General features: G+C 35.1%; 1 protein-coding gene across 2 annotated transcripts; it reads right to left on the reverse strand.

Moving 5' to 3' along the window:
- Positions 1-5,197: 5,197 nt before the first annotated feature.
- Positions 5,198-25,989, reverse strand: LOC144968688 (4-galactosyl-N-acetylglucosaminide 3-alpha-L-fucosyltransferase 9-like). 2 transcript variants are annotated; one of them, XM_078907265.1, is made up of 9 exons: positions 25,813-25,989; positions 21,848-22,454; positions 21,032-21,112; positions 19,499-19,627; positions 18,080-18,246; positions 15,614-15,824; positions 13,601-13,760; positions 11,745-11,827; positions 5,198-8,282 (listed from the first exon to the last, which is right to left on the reverse strand). In XM_078907265.1, exons 2-9 carry the CDS (start codon positions 22,441-22,443, stop codon positions 8,135-8,137), a joined length of 1,575 nt encoding a protein of 524 aa, XP_078763391.1. In that variant the 5' UTR covers positions 22,444-22,454; positions 25,813-25,989; the 3' UTR covers positions 5,198-8,134. The 2 variants fall into 2 exon arrangements, with proteins under 2 accessions (XP_078763391.1, XP_078763392.1); XM_078907266.1 differs by having other exon boundaries at positions 6,096-8,282; positions 25,899-25,980.

Raw genomic sequence — 25,989 nt, forward strand, 5'->3', positions numbered from 1 at the left:
GGTCAGACAGCAATAGGGAGACATGGGTTCAGTGCTTAGAATGTAAACAATGGTCACATGAACAATGTGTTGGAGACAAAAAGAAATGTTTCTATTATGTATGCCATAACTGTAATGATTCAGATAATTCAGACTATTTGTATTGATTGGTAAAGAATAGTAATGCCACATATATCGGATCAGTGTATTTTTTATTTTATTGATATGTGTTTGTTATTATTTCTTTCACTTAATTCCACTACATTATAGTAAATATCAAATTGATTCATGTATGTATCTTCTGAATTTTAAACCATGGGCGAACTTGCCCCAGGTGGTCGAATGTGCCCCAACCCCTGGGCGAACTTACCCCAGTGACGGGGCACATTCGCCCACCTGAAGTAATGATCTTATTTCGTTAATAAATGCATCAATTTTGTGTATATTTAAAAACCAAAGGCATGTTTTAAATCAGAATGAAATAAAGTGATACGTCACCAAATCCCATTGTATTCCATCAGTAATTGACTTATCAGTGATACAAAATGACTAAAAGTGGACGAACTTGCCCCGGTCTCCCCTATATATATATATATATAATATATATATATATATATATATATATATATATATATATATATATATATATATATATATATATATATATATCATGAAGTTCGCAAGTACTGTTTGTTCACCTGGATATATATCCATCTATGTACTTATATATTCACATATCTATTTCTATCTATCTGCTTGTTGGGTTATGCACTGTTTGTTTTTTGTTGTTGTTGTAAAAGGGATAAAATAAAGATGTTAGCCAATACTATCCCATATGTATACATTTTTATTTTGTGCAATCTTTTAACTTGTATTGTCTCAAATGACAGTATTGTTAAATTGAATAATCATTTTTGTTTATGATTATTGGTTGCTCGCAGTTGTGAATGTGTTTAAATTTAATGTATTTGATTGACGTCATGAGCATTGTTGATATGAATATTAATTGATGAAAGTTGCCTACTAATACTTGATGTTGGATTTGCCTTGCTGATTATTATTTATTAGTCTGTGCGATCTCTCTCTCTCTCTCTTAGTCATACCTACATTCCTGAGACTGTTTGATTCTGGTGTTATCTTCTTTGTGGTACATCCCTGTGCTCCAATTGGTGAGAGAATGTATTGAATATTCATGCTTGGTAAAAGCGAACGTAATGCATGTCCGTCTTATATGTACATATTTGTACATTCGTGAGTAGAATTTGTTTCTCATTTCCCCATCTCACCCCTCTGTAAGTTGCAACGATTGGTGAAGAGCGCAGTTACCTTATATGGACATAGTCATCCCGTTTGGGTGTAAAGCTTTATTTTTATAGTATTTATGTGTTAAAGTTAGCCGCTCTCTTAACATTTCCTTATATGGAAACTAGTTTAACTAAAATTCCACCAGGGTTCTCCATCCACATAGGCCTATATAAAGAGTATCAATTCTGTGCTAACTCACTCTTGCTTTTACTTTTACTTGTAGCTTATATTAAAAAATATATTTTAGTGTAACTTAAGTTATTTTTCTTATTAATTCATTAGTTTATCTGAGAATAGGGACGTGGGTTGATTGTGCACCCCTAGACAGTAGAGGCCACGTCATCGTCGTGCAGACTATCCATCACATTTATTACTGTCACCAACATGTCAGAACCCCTTCAACTAACATAACATAACATAACATGTGACTTACATATTGACAATAACTACAAATACTCCTCTGCAATTCTCTTCAATCAATTTGCCGCACCCAAAACTCTACAACCCTACTACATAAGGATCCCATGCCATTGTCTTTGGGTAGCTCCTGGACACAGGATTAGATTGGTGATGGGATCTACATGTAACATTCCTCCTTTGTCGTCGTTTTTTAGTACACGCCTATAACTTAAAAAGAGTTACGGAATTTGAACTCTTGATCCATTTGCTTCTGTGTGTGAGTGAGTGAGTGTGTGTGTGTGTGTGTCTATAGGCTATCATCTACCATTTCGGCACTGAAATGGTCAAACGCCAATGAACATCTAAAACTATAACAGTAACAGTGTCATTGCAACTGTTATAACAAGATTAAGTCTAGTGACGATAAAACATAAAATCTAATGGATATACAATGCAGCACGGAAATATCGAACAAGTTGGGACCAAAGTTATTTGTTTGAGATTTCCATAAAAACAACAAGATAATGGGTTAAAAGTTAATCAAAGTTTAAGCAATCATGAAAATTCAAAAGGGGGCAGGTTCAAACAGCGAATAAAGAAAGATCTCATGAGCAACATTTCCACGTGTTTCAGTCTGATACTACCGAAAAGGGCTACGCAGATAGAGACACAATATACATCAATAAGCTAACAATATCATATAAATATGAGAGAAGCAACATAAAAAAAAAAGAAAACATATATTAGCTCTATATTAGTATATTAGGGATATCAGCAAGACAGGCTCACCATATGAGAAATGAAATCAATAGGTCATAATTCTAAGTTACAAATGTTTCAGTAAAGTAGAGAGCGGTAAGGGCTGCCTTAAGTCTAAGATAATAAAAATATCAACAAAGAGCTGAAAGCGGAGAGGATTTGAATTAAAACAATACAAATAATACACGTTTCCAGTGCAAACCAGTCGTCAGCAAAACAATTAAACAAAATGTACCATAGCATAAAGCTTGTCTTCTCCTTGGTAGGTGGGATATGAATGAAATGCAAGTGTGGTACAATGGTATAAGGAAAGAGTTCCTGAGGTGTAATGGGAATATTTTGGGATGGGTCAGTGTATAGTAAGATTGGCAATTTCTAGAAAAGACCATGAGATAATATCAATATATGAAATCAAACTTACAGGGAAAAAAATAAGCGTCCAGTTTTGGAGAAAAATAACCACATAAGTACTTGAAATGAAATCAGAAACTCTTTTATGTCATGAAAAAAACCCGGCTCGAATCCCTTAAATCGTGATCCAAAACAAAACGGAAGCTCTATGGACATACTTGAAAAATGAAAACAAATATTGGATTTTGCAATAAGCTTCTTTATTCCTTTTTTTATCACATCTCTCAAAATAGTTATAAAAAAACTAGTTTTTGTAAAACACAAAGCTAAGAAGTTGCAGTATGTTTAAATTAAGTTTTCAAACAATTGTATCAAAGACCTAAGAAGTTTGTACCAAAGTTCTTGGGGTTTTTAATTTGTTTTTGTTGTTTTTAACCCATAGAGGCCCGGTGTTTACTAAAAAAAATTCCCCTGAGGCCCAGTGTAAGGGGCATAACTCTTAACAAAATAATACCAACACAAAGTTAAAAAATTATTAAACGAGCACCAAATGACATAAAATTATAATTTTAATTCCTTTTTATAGCCAGATAAATTTGCTTTCGAATGATATATAACATGACATGTTTTGATTTCAATAAATTGGGAAAAAAAATATTTAAAAAAAAAACTCGTTCCCCGCACCCCCATTCCCGTCATTTTCGTCAATCTCGGACTCCGATTCAGTGTCAGAATCACCTTGATCGGGTGCTAACGCCTCGTCTTGTCCATCCCCACCATTGTTTACATCTTCTCTTTCTAGTTCGATATCGCTTTCATTTCCAAAATCCTCTTCATCTTCTACACCATTCTCCAAAACATCATTTCTAGTTCTAGCGCCACGCAACAAACTCGTGAAGTACGGGAATGCCATTTTTCTGAATTCGATTACTCACTTGCTATCAACGATATAAACGTGCGGTAAAAAGGAAACGGAAATAGAACGATCGCATTACGTTTACGATGTTTCCGGTTTAGAATAAAACAAAGTGATTCGTTGCAATAACAAAGTAAACATGATCCGTTTTTTCTCGGGGGCCGCGGGCGATGACGGGCGATGCGGGCCTCAACAGTCGCGGGCGACTCCAGGGGAAGCGGGCCTCTATGGGTTAAGGGTTATACGGGCTTGCAACACATTTAGGTTATATCAGCGCCAGTAAAAAGGAAGAAAATGGGATAGTAAAAAGCTCTAGAATTACTATTAAGCACCCCAGAAAAAGTAAGACATAGGGGAACTGGGAACAAATAGGGATCAGATGTAGATTCCAAGAGCAGACCACCTTAGTTTGAGATCACCTATGTCTCATCCGGACACAAGAACAAAATTCAACAAAGAGGAATACACTCAAATGCTTACATTATACATTCAAAATAACAAATATAATAATACATAACAGAGAGATGATTTACAAGGAAAAAAATATCATCTCCCAAAACAATAACTATGCATTCGACTGTTTCCCTCTCAGATAGGACTCCGGCCAGGACAAAACCAAGTAATCTCATTCCAAGACAAAGACAGAAAGCATGTTGGAAAACAGACATAAGGGGACAGAAGACACAGTATGTACCGCCCTGCCCACTATGGGAGGTAAAAAGGAAGAAAATGTGGGGGGGGGGGGGGGGGGTAGTCAAAATACTCTAGTTTTAAAATCAAAAGCACGCAAGAAAAATTAAAACAAATGGCAATCGTTCATATATGGAACAGGTGTAGATTCAAAGAACACACTATCTGTGTACTTAGTGTGAGATCACCTAAATCTCATCAAGACATAAGCACAGGATATTGTTTGTTTGTTTGTTTTTAAGGGTTTTACGGTGCTTGCAAAACATTAAGGTCATATCAACGCCAGTAAAAAGGAAGAAAGTGGGATAGTACGGAAAAAGTTCTAGAATTACAATTAAAGCACCCAAGAAAAGGTACGACAAAGGGGAATTGGCTCAAATAGGAAACAGATGTAGATTCCAAGAGCACAATATCAAAGTACTTAGTTTGAGATCACCTAAAAGTCTCATCCAGACAGAAGCACAGGTCCCAAATAAGAGGGATACACTCAAATGTTTATAAATGATATATAATATGTAAATAAAACAAAACAATAGTACATAACAGAGAGAGATGATTTACAAGGAAAAAAAAATATCTCCAAAACTCTTAATTATACATTTGACTGTTTCCCTCCCAGCTAGGGTATCCGGCTAGGGCATGGACAGACCAAGTAATCTGATTCCAAGACAAAGACAGAAAGCATATTGGAAAATAGATATATATAGGGGGTTAGAAGAAAGTAAGTGCCTCCCTGCCCACTATGGGAGGAAAGGTACCCCACCCAGGCACAGGATATTACTAAGAGGAATACACTCAAATGCTTACAAATCAGTAAGTCTATTCAAAACAAAAAATATAACAGTACATAACAGAGATGTTCTACAATGAAAAAAAAAAAAATCTCCCATCACTGAAAATTTGACAGTGTTCCTCCCAGTCAAGGACTGCGGCCAGGACCAGGACAAAACAAAATAATCTCATTCCAAGACAAAGACAGAAAGCAAGGTGGAAAACAGATCTCAGGTGAGAGAAGAAACAGCAAGTGATCTCTAAAAAAACTAAAGCATTTAAAAGGCAAACAAACAAAAAGAAAAAATCTTACAAGCAAACAAAACAAATATGAATAGGTCGGTCATTCAGTTGATTTGGTCATAAGGGAAAGAATACAATTTGGAAATAATTCATGGATGATAAAGAAAGACTCATAATAACAGTTCTAAGAGAAATTTACAAAGAAATTTACCCAAAGAAATTTACAGTATCTTTATGGAAGACAAAATTCAGCTTTGTAAGTTACATAGCTATTTTTCTGACATTTGAGTTCATGCCCCTTTCAACCAACACATTGGGAAAGGAATTTAGATGACAGAATTTTATATATATACAGTCGCGTCTCTCCAATCCGGAACTCTCCAATCTGGACATCTTTATCCGGACAGGTTGAATGAGGACAGATTTTTCTCTCTTTATTTGTATACATTAGGCACTGATTCCACCATCTGGATGTCTCCGTAATCCGGACAAAATGCTAAGAATGGAGGTGTTCGAATTGGAGAGACGTGACTGTATCATGGCACAAGACTGAAGGACAATAGTAGTAGAAAGGGCAATAGAGAGGTTCAATTGTGACCCCTGTTCCATTCCACATTATATCAGAGTAATATACGTAGATGGTGGGGAAAAAAAAATACATTTTTAAAATATGAACCGGGGATAGGCTTCTTTGTTTTATTGATGAGATAATTGATATAGTTTTATGAAGTGCATAAATCCCAAATTTCATATTTCCGATAATTTTAACATGATATTGTATTCACTTTTGGCATCTGTTTCATGCAGAAATATCATCAGTTTCTGACATGGTTGATCACATTTCATCAAAACTATGTGAGGCAAATAAAGAATAATTCATAAAAATATAGAGATAGAGGGATATGGCACTAGGGAAAATGCAAATATTAATACTGACAGTAAGGTATGGGACACTGATTTAAATTGTGTGAAAGTTTTATTAATCTATTGCCTAATACTCGGCATTTTAAAAAAAATAACAAACTAATGCTCATTACAAAAACAAAAACAAAAAACAACACCCCCCCCCCGAAAAAACAAAAAAACAATAACAAAACTAGAGCATTTATGTAGCACAATATCCACTAAATACGCTGCAAGTGCTTTACAATAATCTTTGGATCTTTTAAGTACAATATCATCGGTATGAGCATGGATATGAAGTGAGATATGAATGTAAGCTATTTAATGACACATAATCAATAATATTAGCTTGCCCATGAATTGTAAAGCAATTTTAACATTTATTATAATGGATAGTGAATAATAATGGTAAAGTTTAAAAAACGTCTTGTGTATAAATATTTCTATTGTTACATTTATTTTATACCGTAATAGCATAATAAGGCTGATCTTTCATAAAATTAATTAATTCATGATCGTAATGTCTATGACGTTTATCCCTATATATTTAGCATTATATGAACAGGCATTCTACCTTTTAGACAGGATTTTGGTCTAACTTTCACTTTAAGTACTTTTTTTAATGGATCTAAAAGACCCAGTTATCCAGTCAGAAGGACATGGGGAAAAAAATCGTAATTAAAAAGAAAAAAAACAACAAAAAACAACAACAAACAAACAAAATAAAAAAAAGAATAAAATAATTTTTATTAAATAATATAAACTAAAAACAATACCATTCTATTTAGATTTGAGTCAGACCTGTTTGTAAGCTATGGGGACCTCTAATTCTTTGCCATTGATTTACGATACAGACCCAGGTATTTATGTCAAATCAACTATAGATTGGAAATTGATCCCAGTTTATCTTTAAAAAAATATAATAATCATGAATCTAATTTCACAATAAGAGGGAAGATATACCGGCAAATTTATAAAATAGTTTTACCATCAAGCAGGAAGTATCTTAACAATTGTTGTTGTAAAGGTCTATATAATAATATAATATTTTGCCGTATATCAAATATATATATATAAATATACATTTTGTAACATTATAAAGTCTCTTTTATAAGCAACATTTATTTGATTAATGGCACTTAAATATGTCACAATATAATAGTAAAAATGGTTAACAAAGTTTAAAGAGCATTTATGAATATAAATAAGCACATTATTATCAAAATAAATGCATGTTTTAGTTTTCCTTTGTGATCTTGAGATAAACTCAAAAGTATTTCATAAAATGTGACCCATAGTCTCTAATCGGTATTATGTTTGAGGTGGGGTAGATTTCAAAAATTAAATTTGAAGCAAGATGGTTAAAGTTACAAGATTTGTGTGACCCACTGTCTCAAAACGGTATTATGTCGGGATAAACTAAAGAATGGAAATTTATCTTTTAGATACAAACATGAAAATTAAGGTTATTTTCTATTCGTTACCGTGGAGAATAGATACAATATCTCACATTGCAACAACCTCAAAATTTGTATTTCATAAGATTTTACTTTGAAATCCACTCTCTGAAGTCCTATTAATCCCAACACAATACTATTTTGAGACGTAGGGTCATATTTATGGAACAACATTCATTCTTCTCAATGAAGCAAATTGATTCCAATACAATTTCATGGTTTAGGCCTAAAAGTCAATTTTCATTATTAGATCCACCCTGATAAAATATTGTTTTGAGACAATGGGTCACAAATATATTTTTTAAAATTCTTAAATCTGCATCATTGACCTATTTTAAGGTTGATTTGTGTAAGTGCAATATCAATTTGGTAATTCTAGTTTCTTGGGGAACCAACAAGAACCACGACCAAATTTTTCCTTTAAATTTGGGATAAACTTGTTTGGTGGGTTGGAATGAAGGTATTCGCAGAGAAGACATTCTCGGGATGGCATTTTGACTATTCTCCATCTAAAAAAAAAAGAAAAGAAAATGTTTTAAAAGCATTAGAAAGCTGGGATGATATGAAGTTTGAGTAATGAGCCACAGAATTTCATGTAGCCCCACATTGTGACATTTGAGGTGAAGTAACCTCTACACCTTGACCATGGGACAAAGATTGCTGATTACAAACCCACATCTAGGAACCCTGTTGGTAGGTCCTTTCACACTTCTTCCTGCTTGTCCTATTGAATTGTCCATTATACTCCATCACTGCTAATTTTGAAACGGATCAAAATAATAATACAAATTCCAATCACACAAGTCATTCATTTGTGCTGATATGTGTTATTTAAGAGGTAAGCTAGGCTATTCCTTATTGTCTGAGAACAAAAAACTGTGCTTATAATATGTTCTCGCAAATATCTGATGAAATTTGCCATTGTGGTGGAGCCTGGTGAAATATGATGTCATGGGGAATGTTTAGGGATGAATACTTACTTTCGACTATTTTGTGGAACAATTGTAGGCCATTTAAGTGTATGAAGTTGCCCTCACACATGTCATCTCTTTGGTGTGACAATGTATGACATGACAGATCGTGCATCCACCCTTTGGATAATGTCAAATATCTTTGTATCCTTTCTCTTTCATGGGTCCAATAAAGTTCAGATACTGTAATATTGCCCTGACAGGCTGAATTTACGCTTGTACCTTTGTTTGTTTTGTTTTTTTCATTGTACTGATGTAGGTTTCATTTCAAAATATGGTTCCACCTTCGTTCCACAGTAGGACTGCTATAAAGTGAATTCCTAAGTATGTAATTGATAAGTTTTATTGTTTGACCCCACATTTGGTAATCAAAGGTCACAGTGCTATTCACCAGTCTCCCAGTCTGATTATAAATAACAATTTGGAATTGAATGTAAGCTTCAATTTAATTACGAAACAGATAAAATGGACGTTTCAGGTTTCCCCTTTATCAACAAACAGGATGAATGAAACACTAAGTCTGATCACAAAGCCAATCTTTGAACCAATTATGTAGCAGATGTGTCTTTTGGTATTCTGGTAAATCAAATGCAATAAAATTGGTGTTTCATATTGCTCATTCGTGAACACTATAGTCGTTTATTACTACGGAGTTGCCTCTGTTAAGTCATAAAATGAAAAGATTACATTTTGCACTGAAATTGTGACAACTCTTTGTTGTATATACTAATTACAGGACTTGGATAACACATCTCTATTAACAGATTATCTGAAGTGTTTGTGACAGAGGTCAAACTATTTCACCATATGCCAAAATGAGATCTTGGGTGTACTAGTAACCCTGTTTTGGAACAATTCATAGGATAAAGTTGTTTGTACCAAGACCCTAAATGATTAAAAAAAGTGTCTTGATGAATAATGGGAGAAGCAAGAAATTATGTACAATCACAGTGACAAAATCACCACAGACTATACAGAAGACATCAAGGTTGGGAGATTCGAGTGAGTGATATCAAATACTTGAAAATCATTTATCTTTTTGTGCGGCTATGTGGTCTAGTGGTATGACACTCGCTTTCGGATCGGAAAGTCCTGGGTTCTAGCCTCGTTCGGCGCATAGTTGAGCCCTTGAAGAAGGCTCTTTACTCACATTCTCTCACCGTACTCAGGTGTAAAATGAGTACCTGGCCATTAACAGCGTTGTCTCTGTCCGAAAAAAAAATTGTAATATTGCCTAACAGGCGTCATGCCCCATCCTTCATGTTAAATGTTGCTGTTGGCCAGGTACACCTTGCAAAGCGCTTTGAGCACGTTTGGTGGATATTGCGCTATATAAAAGCTCATTAAAATTTTTTTGTTTTTTTTTCAACTATAAGTATAAGCAATAAACTGTAAAAAAAATTTGTACTTAATTGTTACTACATTTTGATTAGCATAATTGAGCATTTATTAACAATGTAGCAATTCAATGACTATGAAAAATGTTTTTTTCTCTTTTTGAGGAAAATTTTTGTCTGAAATCAAAGCCCTATCTCCACTGAGTAAAAATGTTTTTGAATTTTGAAAATCCATTCATAAATAAACAAGTTATGCATTTTGCAAAGGTGTCATTTATTTGGATGACCCGCAAAGAGGAAAAAAAACGCGAAAATATAGGACGCTTTTTCGGCATTTTTTTCGACCTTTGGTTGTATCTTGCTTAATAAGTGGATTAAAAGATTGAAACTTGGCAAATTTTTGGCAAATTTGATAGAGAAAATGATGAAAACATTAGAAGAGTTCTAACTTATACAATTTTAGAGCTGGATGGTATATAGCACACACACACACAGACAGAGAGAGAGAGAGAGAGAGAGAGAGAGAGAGAGAGAGAGAGAGAGAGGGAGAGAGAGAGAGAGAGAGGGAGAGAGAGAGAGATTAGTATAACACACATACACAGAAATATATTAAGAAATGAGTGTATAACACACACACACACAGAGAGAGAGAGAGAGAGAGAGAGAGAGAGAGAGAGAGAGAGAGAGAGAGAGAGAGAGAGAGAGAGAGAGAGAGGGGGGGGGGAAGAGAGAGATTGCGTACATAAACAAAAGAAATATAGAAGGAAAAGAGAAATTGGACAAGGGGACAAAGGTTACTGATGGAACGTGACTTGGAACATAATAATCAAACCCATGCTGAGATTGTAGATCATATTGCAATCGAAAACTTTTAACATTATAATTTCTTAAATTCTTGTAAATTAAACAGTCACATTATCAGCTGTTTATTGAACCCAAACGCAATGGCAGCTGATAAACACCCCTCTGCCAGTGGGACTGCACAGACATTTTGACTAGTCATGAACTTTAAAACGAGGTCAACCAATCAGAAAGCGCTTTGCCACGATGCACTCAGCCGTCAGTTTGGTGCCAAATCGTTTTGAACTTGTGATTCGGGCTGTAGGGGGCAAAATGGCTTTGTCTTTTACGAATGAAGAGCAAATTAGGATGGTGTTTTGTAAAATACGGGAAAAGTACTCGTCATATTCATATGAAATTTTAAAACCATAAAGAAGAAATGTTCATGTATTACCTGGTCAGCGACAAAACCTACACGCCCGGTAGTTTTAGAAATATTTTACTCCAAAGAGTAAAAATCTATTTTTAACAGTCTTCTGGTAATCGCACAAGTTTTGTCGCTTGACATAATCTAAAATGACCTTTTTTTAAACTGTGTGCCAACTTTCAGTCATATTCATCGATAAACAGCGTTGTAATTAATTTTTTAAAATAGCATATACGAAACGGCTTCGTCCCATATTTTGTTGCGAATTTGGGCACTTCTTGAGCGAAAAAGAGGCCCAAAGATTTGTGCGGGATAGTCATTGCTAAACAATGCTGTGGAAAAAAATAGTTACGTCATTTTGAATTGCTTCAAGTTTTTAAGGTTTAGCGATTTTCAGCTTAACTGGTTTAAAAAGTAATAATAAATGGTGCAGATATTTTTTTCTTCTTTACTTACTCATCTTTCCGCCTCAACATCTCAGTATAGCGTTGTTTATCATTTCCCAGATCTATGAGGTAATGTGCTAGTTCTTCAGGAGTCTGTTGATAAACAAACAGGAATTGAGAAAATATAAACAAAAAAAACCCCCAAAAATTCACTATAGCAAAATGTTGCTTAGCAAACAGATTGTTTTAGTAAAAAAAATATATATATGAATCACCATAAGGAAGAAATTCCTTCTCCTTTGCTGATTGTGCTTTATAGTGTGAGCTTCGTTTTGCTAGCATGCAACCTGAAACCATAATTCATTTCCAAAAACACAAACCACACAGGTATACAAGTTTGAATTGACAAAATCATGGCAACAGACTAAATCAGAATAAAACATCTAACAAATTCACTTTAATCTCTTTTCCTATAACTTTTGCCATCACCACAACTAGCTGTGTTTCAGCATGTATGATTGTCTGGTTGTCAATAAAAAAGGCATTGTGGTGAGGAAAATATGTAAATAATCCCAACAGTAAAACATCACTCTCGACTAAAAGTTCTACCCTATTCAGACAAATCACTAGTAATACAATACCTATTGTCACCATCCAAAAATACATAATCAAGGAATGCAACGCGTATCAGTGGGATGGAGATTGTCCATCGATAATTAAGGTTCACTTTGGTTGTGAGTATAGGATATTCTCAGTCAAATTTATTTTCGTTTCAGTACCTGTGTTGCTTTAGTAGCTCCAAAATTGACAATTCATAGATGTAAGAATGGAGCAAATTCACTTCAAAATCCAGGGCAAAATTCAAGGCATTTCAGGAGACAAAATCCAATAGCATGTGATGGAGAGTGGCGGTTTGGTAGGGAAGGTACATTTTTTACATTTTCATATTTCTGAAAAGATTGCTTTTTTTCCCCCTCATTAATTTGATACCTCATTCCTTGATGTATCATAATTTCTAGTGGAGCTTACTGCCAATCTCATATCCAAAATTCGGAGAAATTTGCATTCAAGGATTTTACACACATCATCATGGCAATGGTTGAAGTGAGTGTAGAAGAGTCTGTCTTTAGTTTAAACTTAAGTCTCAGCATTATACACACACATATATATATGAGAGAGAGAGAGAGAGAGAGAGAGAGAGAGAGGAGAGAGGAGAGAGAGAGAGAGAGAGAGAGAGGAGAGAGAGAGAGAGGAGAGATGAGAGAGAGAGAGAGAGAGAGAGAGAGGAGAGAGAGAGAGAGAGAGGAGAGAGAGAGAGAGAGAGAGAGGAGAGAGAGAGAGAGAGAGAGAGAGAGAGAGAGAGGAGAGAGAGAGAGGAGAGAGAGAGAGAGAGAGAGAGAGAGAGGAGAGAGAGAGAGAGAGAGAGAGAGGAGGAGAGAGGAGAGAGAGAGAAGGGGGAGAGAGAGAGGAGAGAGGAGAGGAGAGAGAGAGGAGAGAGAGAGAGAGAGAGGAGAGAGAGAGAGAGAGAGAGAGAGAGAGAGAGGAGAAGAGAGAGAGAGAGGAGAGAGAGAGAGAGAGAGAGGAGAGAGAGAGAGAGAGAGAGAGAGAGGAGAGAGAGAGAGAGAGAGAGAGAGAGAGGAGAGAGAGAGGGGAGAGAGAGAGAGAGAGAGAGAGAGAGAGAGAGAGAGAGAGAGAGAGAGAGAGAGAGAGAGAGAGAGAGAGAGAGAGAGAGAGAGAGAGGAGAGAGAGAGAGAGAGAGAGAGAGAGAGAGAGGAGGAGAGAGAGAGAGAGAGAGAGGAGAGAGAGAGAGAGAGAGAGAGAGAGAGAGAGAGAGAGAGAGAGAGAGAGAGAGAGAGAGAGAGAGAGAGAGAGAGAGAGAAAGAGAGAGAATCAAAAGATTTTTTCTTCTTAAATTGAAATTATTACCTCAAAATCATCTGCATCAATAAAAGTCCTAGATGGAAGATATTTTTTATAATGAAATCCACCTCTCACAACGGGTATAACTTGCACATCTTGAAACAGTTTAAAGAATTTCTCCGTTATATAATCCAAACAAAAAGAATTCTCAAACGCTAAATAAAACCTGAAATTGGAGTTATAGGGAGGAGAAAACATTAGTATCATCAATAAATCGAGATCAAAGGCTTACTTTCTCTACCAATTGTAAAATTAATTATTGCTATTCAGACTTAATAAGCAAATCTAAAACACATTGAATAATTCTTGGAGTTTAATATGTGCATTAATTGAACGTTATCGTGTTGAGAAAAAAAAATCACCAAAGTTATTTATAAGAAAGATTTGGTTTTTCAGTATAATAAATGGTATCTTCAATATGATTTTTAAGTGCAAGCAAATTTATGATTATGTATAAACAGCAAATGCCAAATCAAGAAAGATATTTTTGGTTTGTTTTGTTTTTAACGGGTTTATGGCACTTGCAATACATTTAAGTCATATCAGCACCAGTGAAAAGGAAGAAAATGGGATAGTAAAAAGTTCTAGAATTACAATTAAAGTATCCAAGAAAAATGAAGACAGAGGGGAATTAGTTCAAATAGAGAAGAGATGTAGATTCCAACAGCATCCTATCAGTGTACTTAGTTTGAGGTCACCTAAATATCTCATCCAGACACAAATACAAGTCCCCACTTAGAAGAATACACTCAAATGTTTACAAAGCATATAAATATATATAAAACAAAAATAATACAGTGTGTAACAGAGAGATGATTTACAAGACAAAAAAAAATCATTTCCCAAAACTCTAACTATACATATGACTGTTTTCCTCTCAGCCAGGGCCAGGATAAAATCAAATAATCTCATTCCAAGACAAAGATAAAAAGTATGTTGGATAACACATATAGGGGGATAGAAGACACAGTGAGTGCCTCCCTCCCCACTATGGGAAGCCATGGACCCAACCCAGAAATCTGGAAAAACTGGTTCCATTAAAAGAAAAGAGCAGAGTTTTGTAGGCACGAGACTCCTTTGTGAGTTTGCTGCTGCTATTCTCCACTTGTCAAAACCTGTATTACATGTTCATGTATAAGTTAATATAAATTCCTTTACAACCCAAATAGTAAGTGTTGTTCATCACTAACACAACAAAACAGAAAACAATAAAAAGAAATAATGTGGATATCCAACATGATTGACGTTTTAAGGGCTTTTACTTCTTTAGAATAGGATACTTCTTTTCACACACACTAGCAATGACTATGAAAAATGTTTTTTTCTTTTTTTGAGAAAATTATTTGTCTAAAATCAAAGCTCTATCTCCACTGATTAAAAATGTTTTTGAATTTTGAAAATCCATTCATAAATAAACAAGTTATGCAGTTTCAAAGGTGTCATTTATTTGGATGACCCGCAAAGAGGGAAAAAACGCGAAAATATGGGACGCTTTTTCAGCAATTTTTTTCGATCTTTGGTTGTATCTTGCGTAATAAGTGGATTAAAAGGTTGAAACTTGGGATGGTGTTTTGTAAAAATACGGGAAAAGTACTCGTCATATTCATATGAAATTTTACAACCAAAAAGAAGAAATGTTCATGTATTACCTTGTCAGCGACAAAACCTCCACGCCCGGTAGTTTTAGAAATATTTTACTCCAAAGAGTAAAAATCTTTTTTAACAATCTTCCGGTAATTGCACGAGTTTTGTCGCTTGACATAATCTAAAATGACCTTTTTTCCAACTGTGTGCCAACTTTCAGTCATATTCATCGATAAACAGCGTCGTAATTAATTTTTTAAAATAGCATATACGAAACGGCTTCGTCCCATATTTAGCCGCGAATTTGGGCACTTCGAAAAAGAGGCCCAAAGATTTGTGCGGGATAGTCATTGCTACACACACACACACACACACACACACACACACACACACACACACACACAGATCAACAACAACAACAAGAAAAAGGCTTACTTGTAATCTTTTGTCAACATTGGAAGGCAGACATCACCATCTTGTGACCTCAAATGTACTCCTCCACCACATGTAAAGTTCCCACATTTACCAAATATATCTACATCTATCACAGTCTTCATTCGTTGCACATACACTTCTCTCCTGCTCAGTGTTACACAATGGCTTACAAACCATGCAGTCGCTTTAGTTTTTTGTTCATATATTGAATCTGGAAAACATACAAATACATTTACTACAAGCTGCTCGTTGTTGACATTAATTCAGAGGGTACTACAATAGACAGTTTTGAAACAGCTACATCGCTTGCTTATCGAGAGGAGAGTCGAGTTCAAGATGGCCTGTATAATTTTCAAATGTATTCATGGCTTAGCATCACAATACCTAATTATTAGTGTAAGGGATAAGCATGCACCTCTCATGACACGATCTGTAACGTCAGAAAAGAATCACCATGGTATAATTTGGAGGTAAAACGTAGAAAGAAAGAGAAAGGCAGAAAAGAAATGGAAAAAATCTGGCCTGACGATTGATAAGGAAATTTACATATCATTCAAACAAAGACTCAAAGAGGTGACAATTAAGGCAAAGCGTATCTACTATTTCGATAAGGTCGATAACATAAAACATCCAAAAGATTTTTCTAAAATCTCAAATATGCTTCTAGGCAGAGAGATCAAAACAAATCTACCACACCATCCTGACGACAAGCAACTCAAGGACCGTTTTGTAGAGTATTTCATGAATAAAATAACAACAATATGAAGCGAACTTGACATAGACGCAAAAGAAGCAGAATATACCTGCTTTGATGGTGAACCCTTAACATCATTTCATGAAATTTCAATAAATGACACAAAGAAAATGATTTTCTCAAGTACGAGCAAGACGTATAGGCTCAACCCTTTACCAACATCGCGTATAAAGGAGTGTAGTGATGAACTTGCACCCCACATCACTGAATTGATTAATCAATCATTAAGGATGGAAGGTGTCCAGGGAAGCTTTGAAGATGATGAAGAAGCCAAGACAAAATTGGCTCAAAGGTTAGTCAACTCAGTTTTATGAGGATGGGATACATGACCTTACAAAAAGGTGACTGTGGTTATCGAGAGGCGGAGACTATGTTGAGAAGTAGCATTCTAATTGGCTAATGCCAAGCTTTAATTTGAGGTATGATGCATGGTATTGATTCACTTTGTTTTAAAGTAATATGCAGAGTCCCATTTTTAAAACTTTTTGACTCACCCTCGTACTTTGAAGACTACAATTTACTTTCGGCATATCTAAACTGGTTTGCATCATATCTTACTCATAGAACTCAATCAGTTTAAATTGGGGAGTCTTCGTCAGAGCGTGACCTTCAATTTGGTGCACCTCAGGGATCCGTTTTAGGTCCAGTCCTTTTCGTACTGTACACATCCCCTGTTGTGAGAATTTTAGAGCAGCATTCTCTCAATTACCATATATACACTGACGATACACAGATGTATAGCATGTGTCTGCAATCCAATATTGTTTCAAAGATAACTGTTTACAAACAATGCATCAACAATGTGATGAGATGGATGTCTGCAAATAGATTAAAATTAAATGGCGATAAAACTGAAGACTTATTCATTGCTAGTTCCAATAATAAGACAGATCCATCTATACTGGAACTGACAGTCAATGGAAATGATAAAATACAGCTCACAACATCAGCAAAAAATCTTGGCATCACCTTGGAGAGTGATCGGTCTATGAACAAAATTAACAATGTGAGAGAGAATGCTATCTGCATTCTAAAAAACATCAGAACAATCAGACCATTTATTAATAGGGAAACCTGTAACAAATTGTATCATCTTTGATTTTCCCGAAAATGGAATATTGTAATGCTCTGTACATTGGTCTCACAAAGGACAAAATAAACAAACTCCAGAAAGTACAGAACATAGCAGCCCACATTGTACTGAAGAAAGACAGGAAAATTGCATCTCCGGAATTACGACAACAGCTGAATTGGCTACCAGTGGACCAGCGCATTAAATATAATCTGCAACTATTGTATTCAAGTACCTGGAAGGTTTGTTGCCAACATATCTCTCAAACCTCATTGAATGCTATATCCCACAGTGATCGTTTCGATAGACGAACGACCTCAAATTGAAAACACCCCGATGTAGGGTGAAGGCTGGTGAACGCGCCTTTCAGCATTCTGGTCCATGGCTGTGGAATTTGCTACCCCCTGAGATACGTTCATCATCTTCATTAGAGGATTTCAAGCGGTGATTGAAGACATTTTTTATTCAGACAGGCTTTCTTTTAATTATGTGTATAATTAGCAGTGTTCCAGTACTGTGCTGGGGCTTAATCTTTGTTATGTGTCCAGAACCCACCAGACGAAGGGATACTTGGCACACTATAAATCTTACCATTTTTATCATTATTATTATCAAAATATATTTTCTTTAAAAGTCTTACCATAATATATTGGAAGCCTGGTTGCTACCCGACGAAGGCGTCCAAAAAGTAAAGGGATATCAGCATCCAGATTATAAGTCATGGTAGCATTGAAGAGTGACTTAATGGTGTCATTATCAAAGTTATAACCCTTTTTTATTGACGGATCAATTGTGTACATTAACCATCTGAAAAAAATAAAACATGGTGGGTTTTGGTCATTCTTTTTGGAATTAACCAAGCTACAATATCAAATGGTTCTTGTTATAGTTTTACTTAACAACACCAATTTCATGGATTATATTCTATATTTTAAATCAAAGAATATTATCATTTGAATTTCTAAAACATGATCAAATTATCATAATTAACAATATATTTGTGGGAAAAGGCAAGGTGGTAAAAAATTAAAATACTAAGATGCTGAGAGAATGTTTCAAATTTGACCCAATCTAAGATAAAAATCAGTTCTTAGAAAGAGTTCTATTAACTCAATGACTGCCACAGCTGAAACATTTCATTAAAAAAATAATTTTGACATTTAACTGCTATGGTCGAACTTTTGTTATTTTTTTCTATTTCTGACCGAACTACAGTCCACTCCGGATACTCGCAACACCTTGGGATCAGCGAAAATGTTGCGATAGTAATGGTAGTGATGGTAAACTCAAACCAGTTGTTGTAAACAATGTTCTTAGTCCACCACAAACTGAGCAATTTCATTGAAATAAAAACCATATGGCAGCCCTGTATATATTTTTTAAAGCAAAAGCAGCTTTGATGCAAGTCGACATCTTATTCAGATTTGATCAACTTTTTATCTCAACATTTTTAAGAGTCAAAGAGATTAGCAGTGATGAGAGACTATAAGCTCTCACCAAACTCATTGGTCACAAAGCACAGTTGTCAATCCCAAAACAAAGGATATCGCTCAGTCTCTCTTTACAACTGTTATTGTCTACCTGTTGTAAAAACTATACCCAGCCCCCTTGCCTCCTAGTTAATGGCCACAGATAACATTACAAACCTATACTGCAAAGCCCCACCCTCTTTTGTCAATAATAGAGTGGTCACACACTAATGTAGCATAAAATCCCACTCACTCTCGATTTTTCAATCTGTTACAATTTCTTCTATGTTGAAATTTAATCATGATATTTTGTTTGATTGATTTCTTGAATTTACCACTTGTTGAGGGAGAAAATTTGTTGCCTCCTTTTCAAAAAATTACTGTATAATCCAGAATTAAAATGCAAAAATACAAATGTTATCATTTAAAAGAGCAACATAAGCAGGTTTGTTTCCTTTTAAAATTGTTCTATTATAAAAATTGTGAACAGGGTGAATTAAAAAAAAAAACATGCATAAACCTTGGCAGTCCGCGGCTTTGCAATTCTGAAAACGTTGACAGAGAGTTAATTCTTCTAACTCTGCACAAACCTTTGGCCAGGAGGTCTTTTAAAAGTGAATATGTCCTGGTCCCTGATGCTACTGGCTGAAAATGCCACCAAATCAGCCTGTGACATGTTATGAATAAAGGTACATCTCTTGTAATGGCATGATTGAAATCTGTTTAATAGAAGAAACAATGCGATTATCAAAATAGGAGTTGCATGTTTCTAAAAGTGGACTAAATTAGAAACATCTTGTGTGGGCGAGAGAAAGAGGCAAACTGGGAATAATTCAGAGAATCTAATTGGGCAATTTCCACTGGCAGAGTGTCCAGCAAAATGTCAGGAGTCAAATTTATGACCTTGAAACAAAATTTACGACCTTGGAAGTTAAAATATTTTCTTCTGAAAACAATAGTTTATGCTCATATTACATTTACCTAAGTATCAACTTTCTATTAAAAGAAAAAAAACAACTTTCTATAACTTTAATATAATTTTCTCACGAGTTATTACATGTGTGTGAGTATGTATGTGTGTGTGTGTGAGAGAGATATGAGACAGATAGTTGAGGCAGTGTGTAAATATCCTTTTTAGAAATACTTTATCTTTCTAAAATGTCCCCTCGAATGATATGCCAGATGTAACATGTAATAGCAATAGTAGTGAAAGAAGTATTTATGGTTTGAGTGGTGTTAATAGAGTGATAGTAGTATTGTGTAGTAGTTGTGCCGGTGGGATTTGTAATAGTTGTGATAGTAGTAGTAGTAGTAGTAGTAATAGTAGTAGTAGTAGTAGTAGTAGTAGTAGTAGTAGTAGTAGTAGTAGTAGTAGTAGTAGTAGTAGTAGTAGTAGTAGTAGTAGTAGTAGTAGTAGTAGTAGTAGTAGTAGTAGTAATAGTAGTAGTACTAGTAGTAGTAGTAGTAGTAGTAGTAGTAGTAGTAGTAGTAGTAGTGGTGGTCTAGTAGTAATAACAGAGATAAAGGCACAGCAAATGCTAAGGACAGGGGGAGGGGTATTGTGAGTGGTTTGTCCATGTTGTGATTGTGAGTGATGGTATAATAATCACATGGGGTCACAGCACCCCAGAGACTTGATCAAAGGAGTCTCCCAACATCAGTGAAGCAAAATGACCACCAAGGGGCATTACAATGGTCAGACTGTATGTTTGATGGGTGCCTAGGATTTTCAAAATGGCGGCTACTAGATATTTCCTTATCAGTATTTGCATTCATAATTTTGTGCTGCCAGATTTAATCTTCAATGAACTTTGTAAAGTTTTAGTTCTTTGAACCAACAAATTTACGACTTTTTAAGAACATGGATGCAAATTTACGACCTTTACGACCAAAGAGGTCAAATTTACGACTTTACGACCTTGCTGGACACTTTTAAAAGGTTCACATTTGATGATTCTAACAACATTTGAACAAAATCTAAAAAATAAAAGCTCATTTATGCCCTTTTTATATTTATTGATAAAGCCATTCTATATATAATGGGAGACAGACCAAAATGCCGCACTTTAAAGTCAATTAAACAAAAAATAGTTCTAATTGTAATTTTTTTAAAAATCACTAACGAATGTTGATTTCCATTCTTTTCCCAGGGGAGGAAATATGACAAGAACTTTAATTCTTTCTCTTCCACTGGAACTTTCAACCTGAAACAAAAATATAAAATGCAAAATCATTTTCAGTTACCTCAAAGCATCAGGGACCGATATTACAATAATTTAAAAAATTGTCTTTTCATATTAATTTTAGGCAGTATAAAGGTGTCATAATGATAAAAATGAGAAAATTTATTGAAAACGTTCTTTTATACTCTCATGTCCAATTTACAGTGATACTAAAGCTGCTAAAAACTGTGGTCTATAAAGAGTAATGAACAAAACTGAATATAACAGCGTCGAAAAAGAACGAAATACCAAACAAAGGATATTCCAGGCTCAAAACCCTTCTTCAGCCAATAACAACATTTTTTTTTTTTAAATTAAGATTAATACTTCTTGCAGACAAGATATCTGGATTTTTAGTAATGAATATTAATGTATTTATTGTTTTTGTTATGATGAAGATAGGGTCCGAGTCTGAAATGTTCAGTGTTTGGTATTTATTTTTTTCCAACTGGTATGTTCATTTTTGTCCAATTTACAAGTCTTTACAATGTGAAAAGGGTTTCAAAGCAACAGCAAGGACAGGAAAGAGATGAATATAATTCTAGAAGCTACTGAGGGAGCCAAATATTGAAATAAATTCTTAATGTTAAATTTCAATAAAATAGAATAAACAAAAAATAATGTCTTTAATGCAAAACAAAAATTAAAACGCTAGAAAAATGGAAAATAAGTTTTATCATGTGCATGTTCTCAAAACTTAAATGGTATGCAATTCACCTTTCTATCTCATCTTCCTCGTGATAAATATAAGGGGAAAGTCTTAATTTCTCATCTTCGCTTGGATTAACAGTGTTCTCCTTAAACTCCAAATGTTGTTTCAAATCTTCTTTCAAAGATTTTTGACTTTTTTCCTCCATAAGCTTTGTGATTGACGACTCCTTATTAGTTGCCCCATGAACTTTTGCAACCCAGGCTTTCCACCTGGTTTTCTTCTCTTCTTTTCGATTATATATATTGACATTATCATCTGCATCAATGATGTCATCATGGATCTTCTCCAATTTTTCATTCTCAAGTTGATGTTGTAACTCCTCTGAAAATCTATCTTTGTTAATAACATTATCACCATATTCATATAAATCGCTCATTACGCTCGAAGCTGGTTGGTGGGTAGTCTCATAGACATGGCTTCTATCATAATTTCCTACAGCTTCCATATTTACAACCACAGCCACAGGTTTTGCTGCCACCAGATGAACTTTTCCACTTTTAAAGAAGGCTGTTGAATACAGGCGGGATTGAAAAAGTTCCTCTACAGCAATGAAGAAAACGCAGAGGCTTGTGAGAACAAGAACAACACATTTCAGCTCCATCACAGTTCACCCTAAAATTTAGAAGGATGGAATGAAAAAAACCCACAAACTTGGATATGTATTTGTTTATCTTAATAAAAGCAACAAAAAAAAATTTTAAAAAATTCCACCGCTTGTTGGATGAAAATGAATATGCTTTCAAACAAAATAAGTGCTTATAGTCTGTCATTAAATTATAAAGAGGGGAACCAAGGACTGTTTGGTTTGTATAGTCACACCCATTAAACAATGGGTATCCCACCAAAAAATCTATTATTTATAGACTTTATATATATATATATATATATATATATATATATATATATATATATATATATATATATATATATATATATAGGTATAAAACAAAAAAGTGCTCGACTTTAATATTAAAGAAGCGGTAAGTAAATAATAAAATAATTATTTAATTATAATCATTTAAATAACTATTTACTCAAACCAGCGTGCACTTATATGCAGGTCTGATAACCAATTCCTTATGGACTCATTGTTGTAACAGAAATCTTTAAAAAATGACGTAAAATATTGTCCATTACAACAATGTTAAACTAGCCCAATAAATGGGATTCAAATGCCAGACCTGCCTACACATCGACTCCAACACTACTTTTTTATGATATAGTCATGTGCAAAAGTAATTTCAAACTCGTTTCAACCCTCATACTCATAATATTAGGTACAAAACAATAATTATCATTATAATTAATTTATTATTATTATTACTACATCAACGGAAAGCTCATTCCTTTCTCTATCAAATGCACATAATTATGTCCACCTCAATGCCATGTGTAAAAGGAGACCGTGGAGACCGCGAACATAAGAAGTGACACCAAAAATTTGAGTTTGCAAATGTACATAACCATAACGTTTTAATGTTCCCTCCTTTTTCTTGATGCAGAGCCTCTACTCTTCGCGTTGAGCATGGCTTTTTTGCCTTTGGCTTTGGTTGTGCATTCATAAACTATAAGTGATATCTTGATTTAACCAAACCACCGTTTTATTTTAGTTGAGCTTGTGGCTCACAAACAATTATCAGAGGCTAAATAAGTAAATAAGTCTTAAGCGAATAAGATGATCTTCTACTAATAAAAAGGAAGCCGCTATTTTCACCGTACGGTGATAATAGCCTGACTGTGTGTACAAGACTATTTTCACTGTACATTAATATCTTGGTGGACGATTTTCAGCGCATGGTGATAATAGTGTGGGAGACTTTTTTCATCGTACGGTAATATCTTGGTGGACGATTTTCACAGTACGGTGATAATAGTGTGGGAGACTTTTTTCATCGTACGGTAATATCTTGGTGGACGATTTTCAGCGTACGGTGATAATAGTGTGGGAGACTTTTTTCAGCGTACGGTGATAATAGTGTGGGAGACTTTTTTCAGCGTACAGTAATATCTTGGTGGACGATTTTCAGCGTACGGTGATAATAGTGTGGGAGACTTTTTCATCGTATGGTAATATTTTGGTGGACGATTGTCAGCGTACTGTGATAATAGTGTGGGAGACTTTTATCACCGGACGGTTATATCTTGGTGGACGATTTTTACCGCACAGTGATAATAGTGTATGAGACTTTTTTCACCGTACGGTAATATCTTGGTGGACGATTTTCATCGTACGGTGAAAATAGCCTTACACACTATTTTCACCGTACGGTAATAATGTTGTGGATGGCTATATTCACTGTACGGTGATAATAGTGGGGGCGACTATTTTCAGCGTACGGTAATATCTTGGTGATAATAGTGTGGGAGACTATTTTCACCATACAGTGAAAATAGCCTGACACACTATTCACTGTACGGTGATAATGATGTGGAAGGCTATATTCAGTGTACGGTTATAATACTGTGGGAGACTATATTCACTATAATGGTGTGGAAGCCTAACTGTACGGTGATAATAGTGTGAAAGACTTATTTTCACCGTACGGTAATATCTTGGTGGACAATTCTCACTGTACGGTGAAAATAGCCTGACACACTATTTTCACCGTACGGTGATAATGGTATCTTGGTAGCTAACAAACTTCGCGGCGTTTGTCTGTGTTGAGACAATGACCTCAATAAATCGGGGGTAGCGGCTCAAGATAGACATAGAGATTGAAATCACTATTTCTTGAGTTGTGAATAGCTCATACTCATACAGGAGATCCACGCCCTCCCCGGCTAGGTGTTATTGTTGTACCAGAAAGGTTGTGTGTTCGAGACCCCATCGCCACCACGAAATAGGAAAGCTTCATCTGTAACTGTAACCAATTTTGAATCTGCCATCCCGCCTGTATTATTATAGCTTTGGGAGGCCTTCCGAAAGCTCATCATGCCAAATATTTGCTCCTAAGATAAAATACAACCTAGTACTTTTAACTACCCCTAATAGGAAAAACAAATGACCTCTAACTATCTCTAATAGAAAAAAAAATTAAAAATCCTGGGACTGCTTTGCACTGCCTTTCAATACCTCACAAATCAAAATGGCTGCCGAGAATCAAAACAATGGTCAAATTAGGAAATTTTTAACTTTCACAAATCTATCAAGGTTTGTTCTATATGATGACAAATTGAATAAATAAACGTCTGACAAAAGATTCAAAGTGAAAATACAAATTGAAAGAAATGCTATAACAAGGAGCTTTCGGGAGGCCTCCCTTGTTCTCGGCAAACTTTTTCTTTTTTTAAAAAACTGGTCTGAACGCAGTGCAGGGATCTCTAGCCGTAAACAATCGTACGGCTACAGTGACCATGGCAATGGTCATTCCTACTTCCACTCTGCTTCGTCCCAAGCTGACCCGGCTCATATAAAAGCCAGGGGACCTCTCGACTCTCTCTCTCTCAGCTTACAGACTCCTGATACAGACACAACTACTTTACTCACTACTCACTCCCACCTGATACAGACATTCATTTTACTCAGCTCACTTTTATCAACTACCTACCGCCTAGATTCAGGGTAAGCTATATTTTTATACTTTAACTTTAGCTATTTAATATCTAGTTTTAACTTAGTAATTCCGTGATCACCAGCCATCTGGACCCATCCTAGCCATGGAGTCCTACAGCCAGAATACCGAGTTCTGGCAATCACGGTAATTACTACAGCAGGAAGAAAATGATGTCGGGTCGAATTCTAATGGTCTGGATGCAGAATCACATACATCACAGTTGGTATCCTGACTTCTGATTGGCTAAGGCATACGGTGAAAATAGTCTGTCAGGCCTAAAATAGCCTAAAACACTATTTTCACCGTACAGTGAAAATAGTCAGTCCGTAATTAAAATTATGAATGAATGGACTCTGACTCGGTCGTCACCAATAATATAGCCTATCTATAACTATAGCCACTGCATTGAAACTTACTTCTTTATTAACTGAGAGTCATCTTCAAATTAAGGAATATATGCTAATAATTACGATTTGTAATAGGTAACAGATATTTCCCTCACTCATTATCATTTAGACTCGATTTTATTTTCGTGTGATGCTGACAACGTCAAAAAACAAGGAAACGCTTTTTTCTAATGGAAACATTAAAAC

The sequence above is a fragment of the Berghia stephanieae genome, chromosome 3, assembly GCF_034508935.2.
Source record: "Berghia stephanieae isolate SIO BIC M18660-M18661 chromosome 3, UCSD_Bste_1.3, whole genome shotgun sequence".
Classification (NCBI taxonomy): domain Eukaryota; kingdom Metazoa; phylum Mollusca; class Gastropoda; order Nudibranchia; family Aeolidiidae; genus Berghia; species Berghia stephanieae.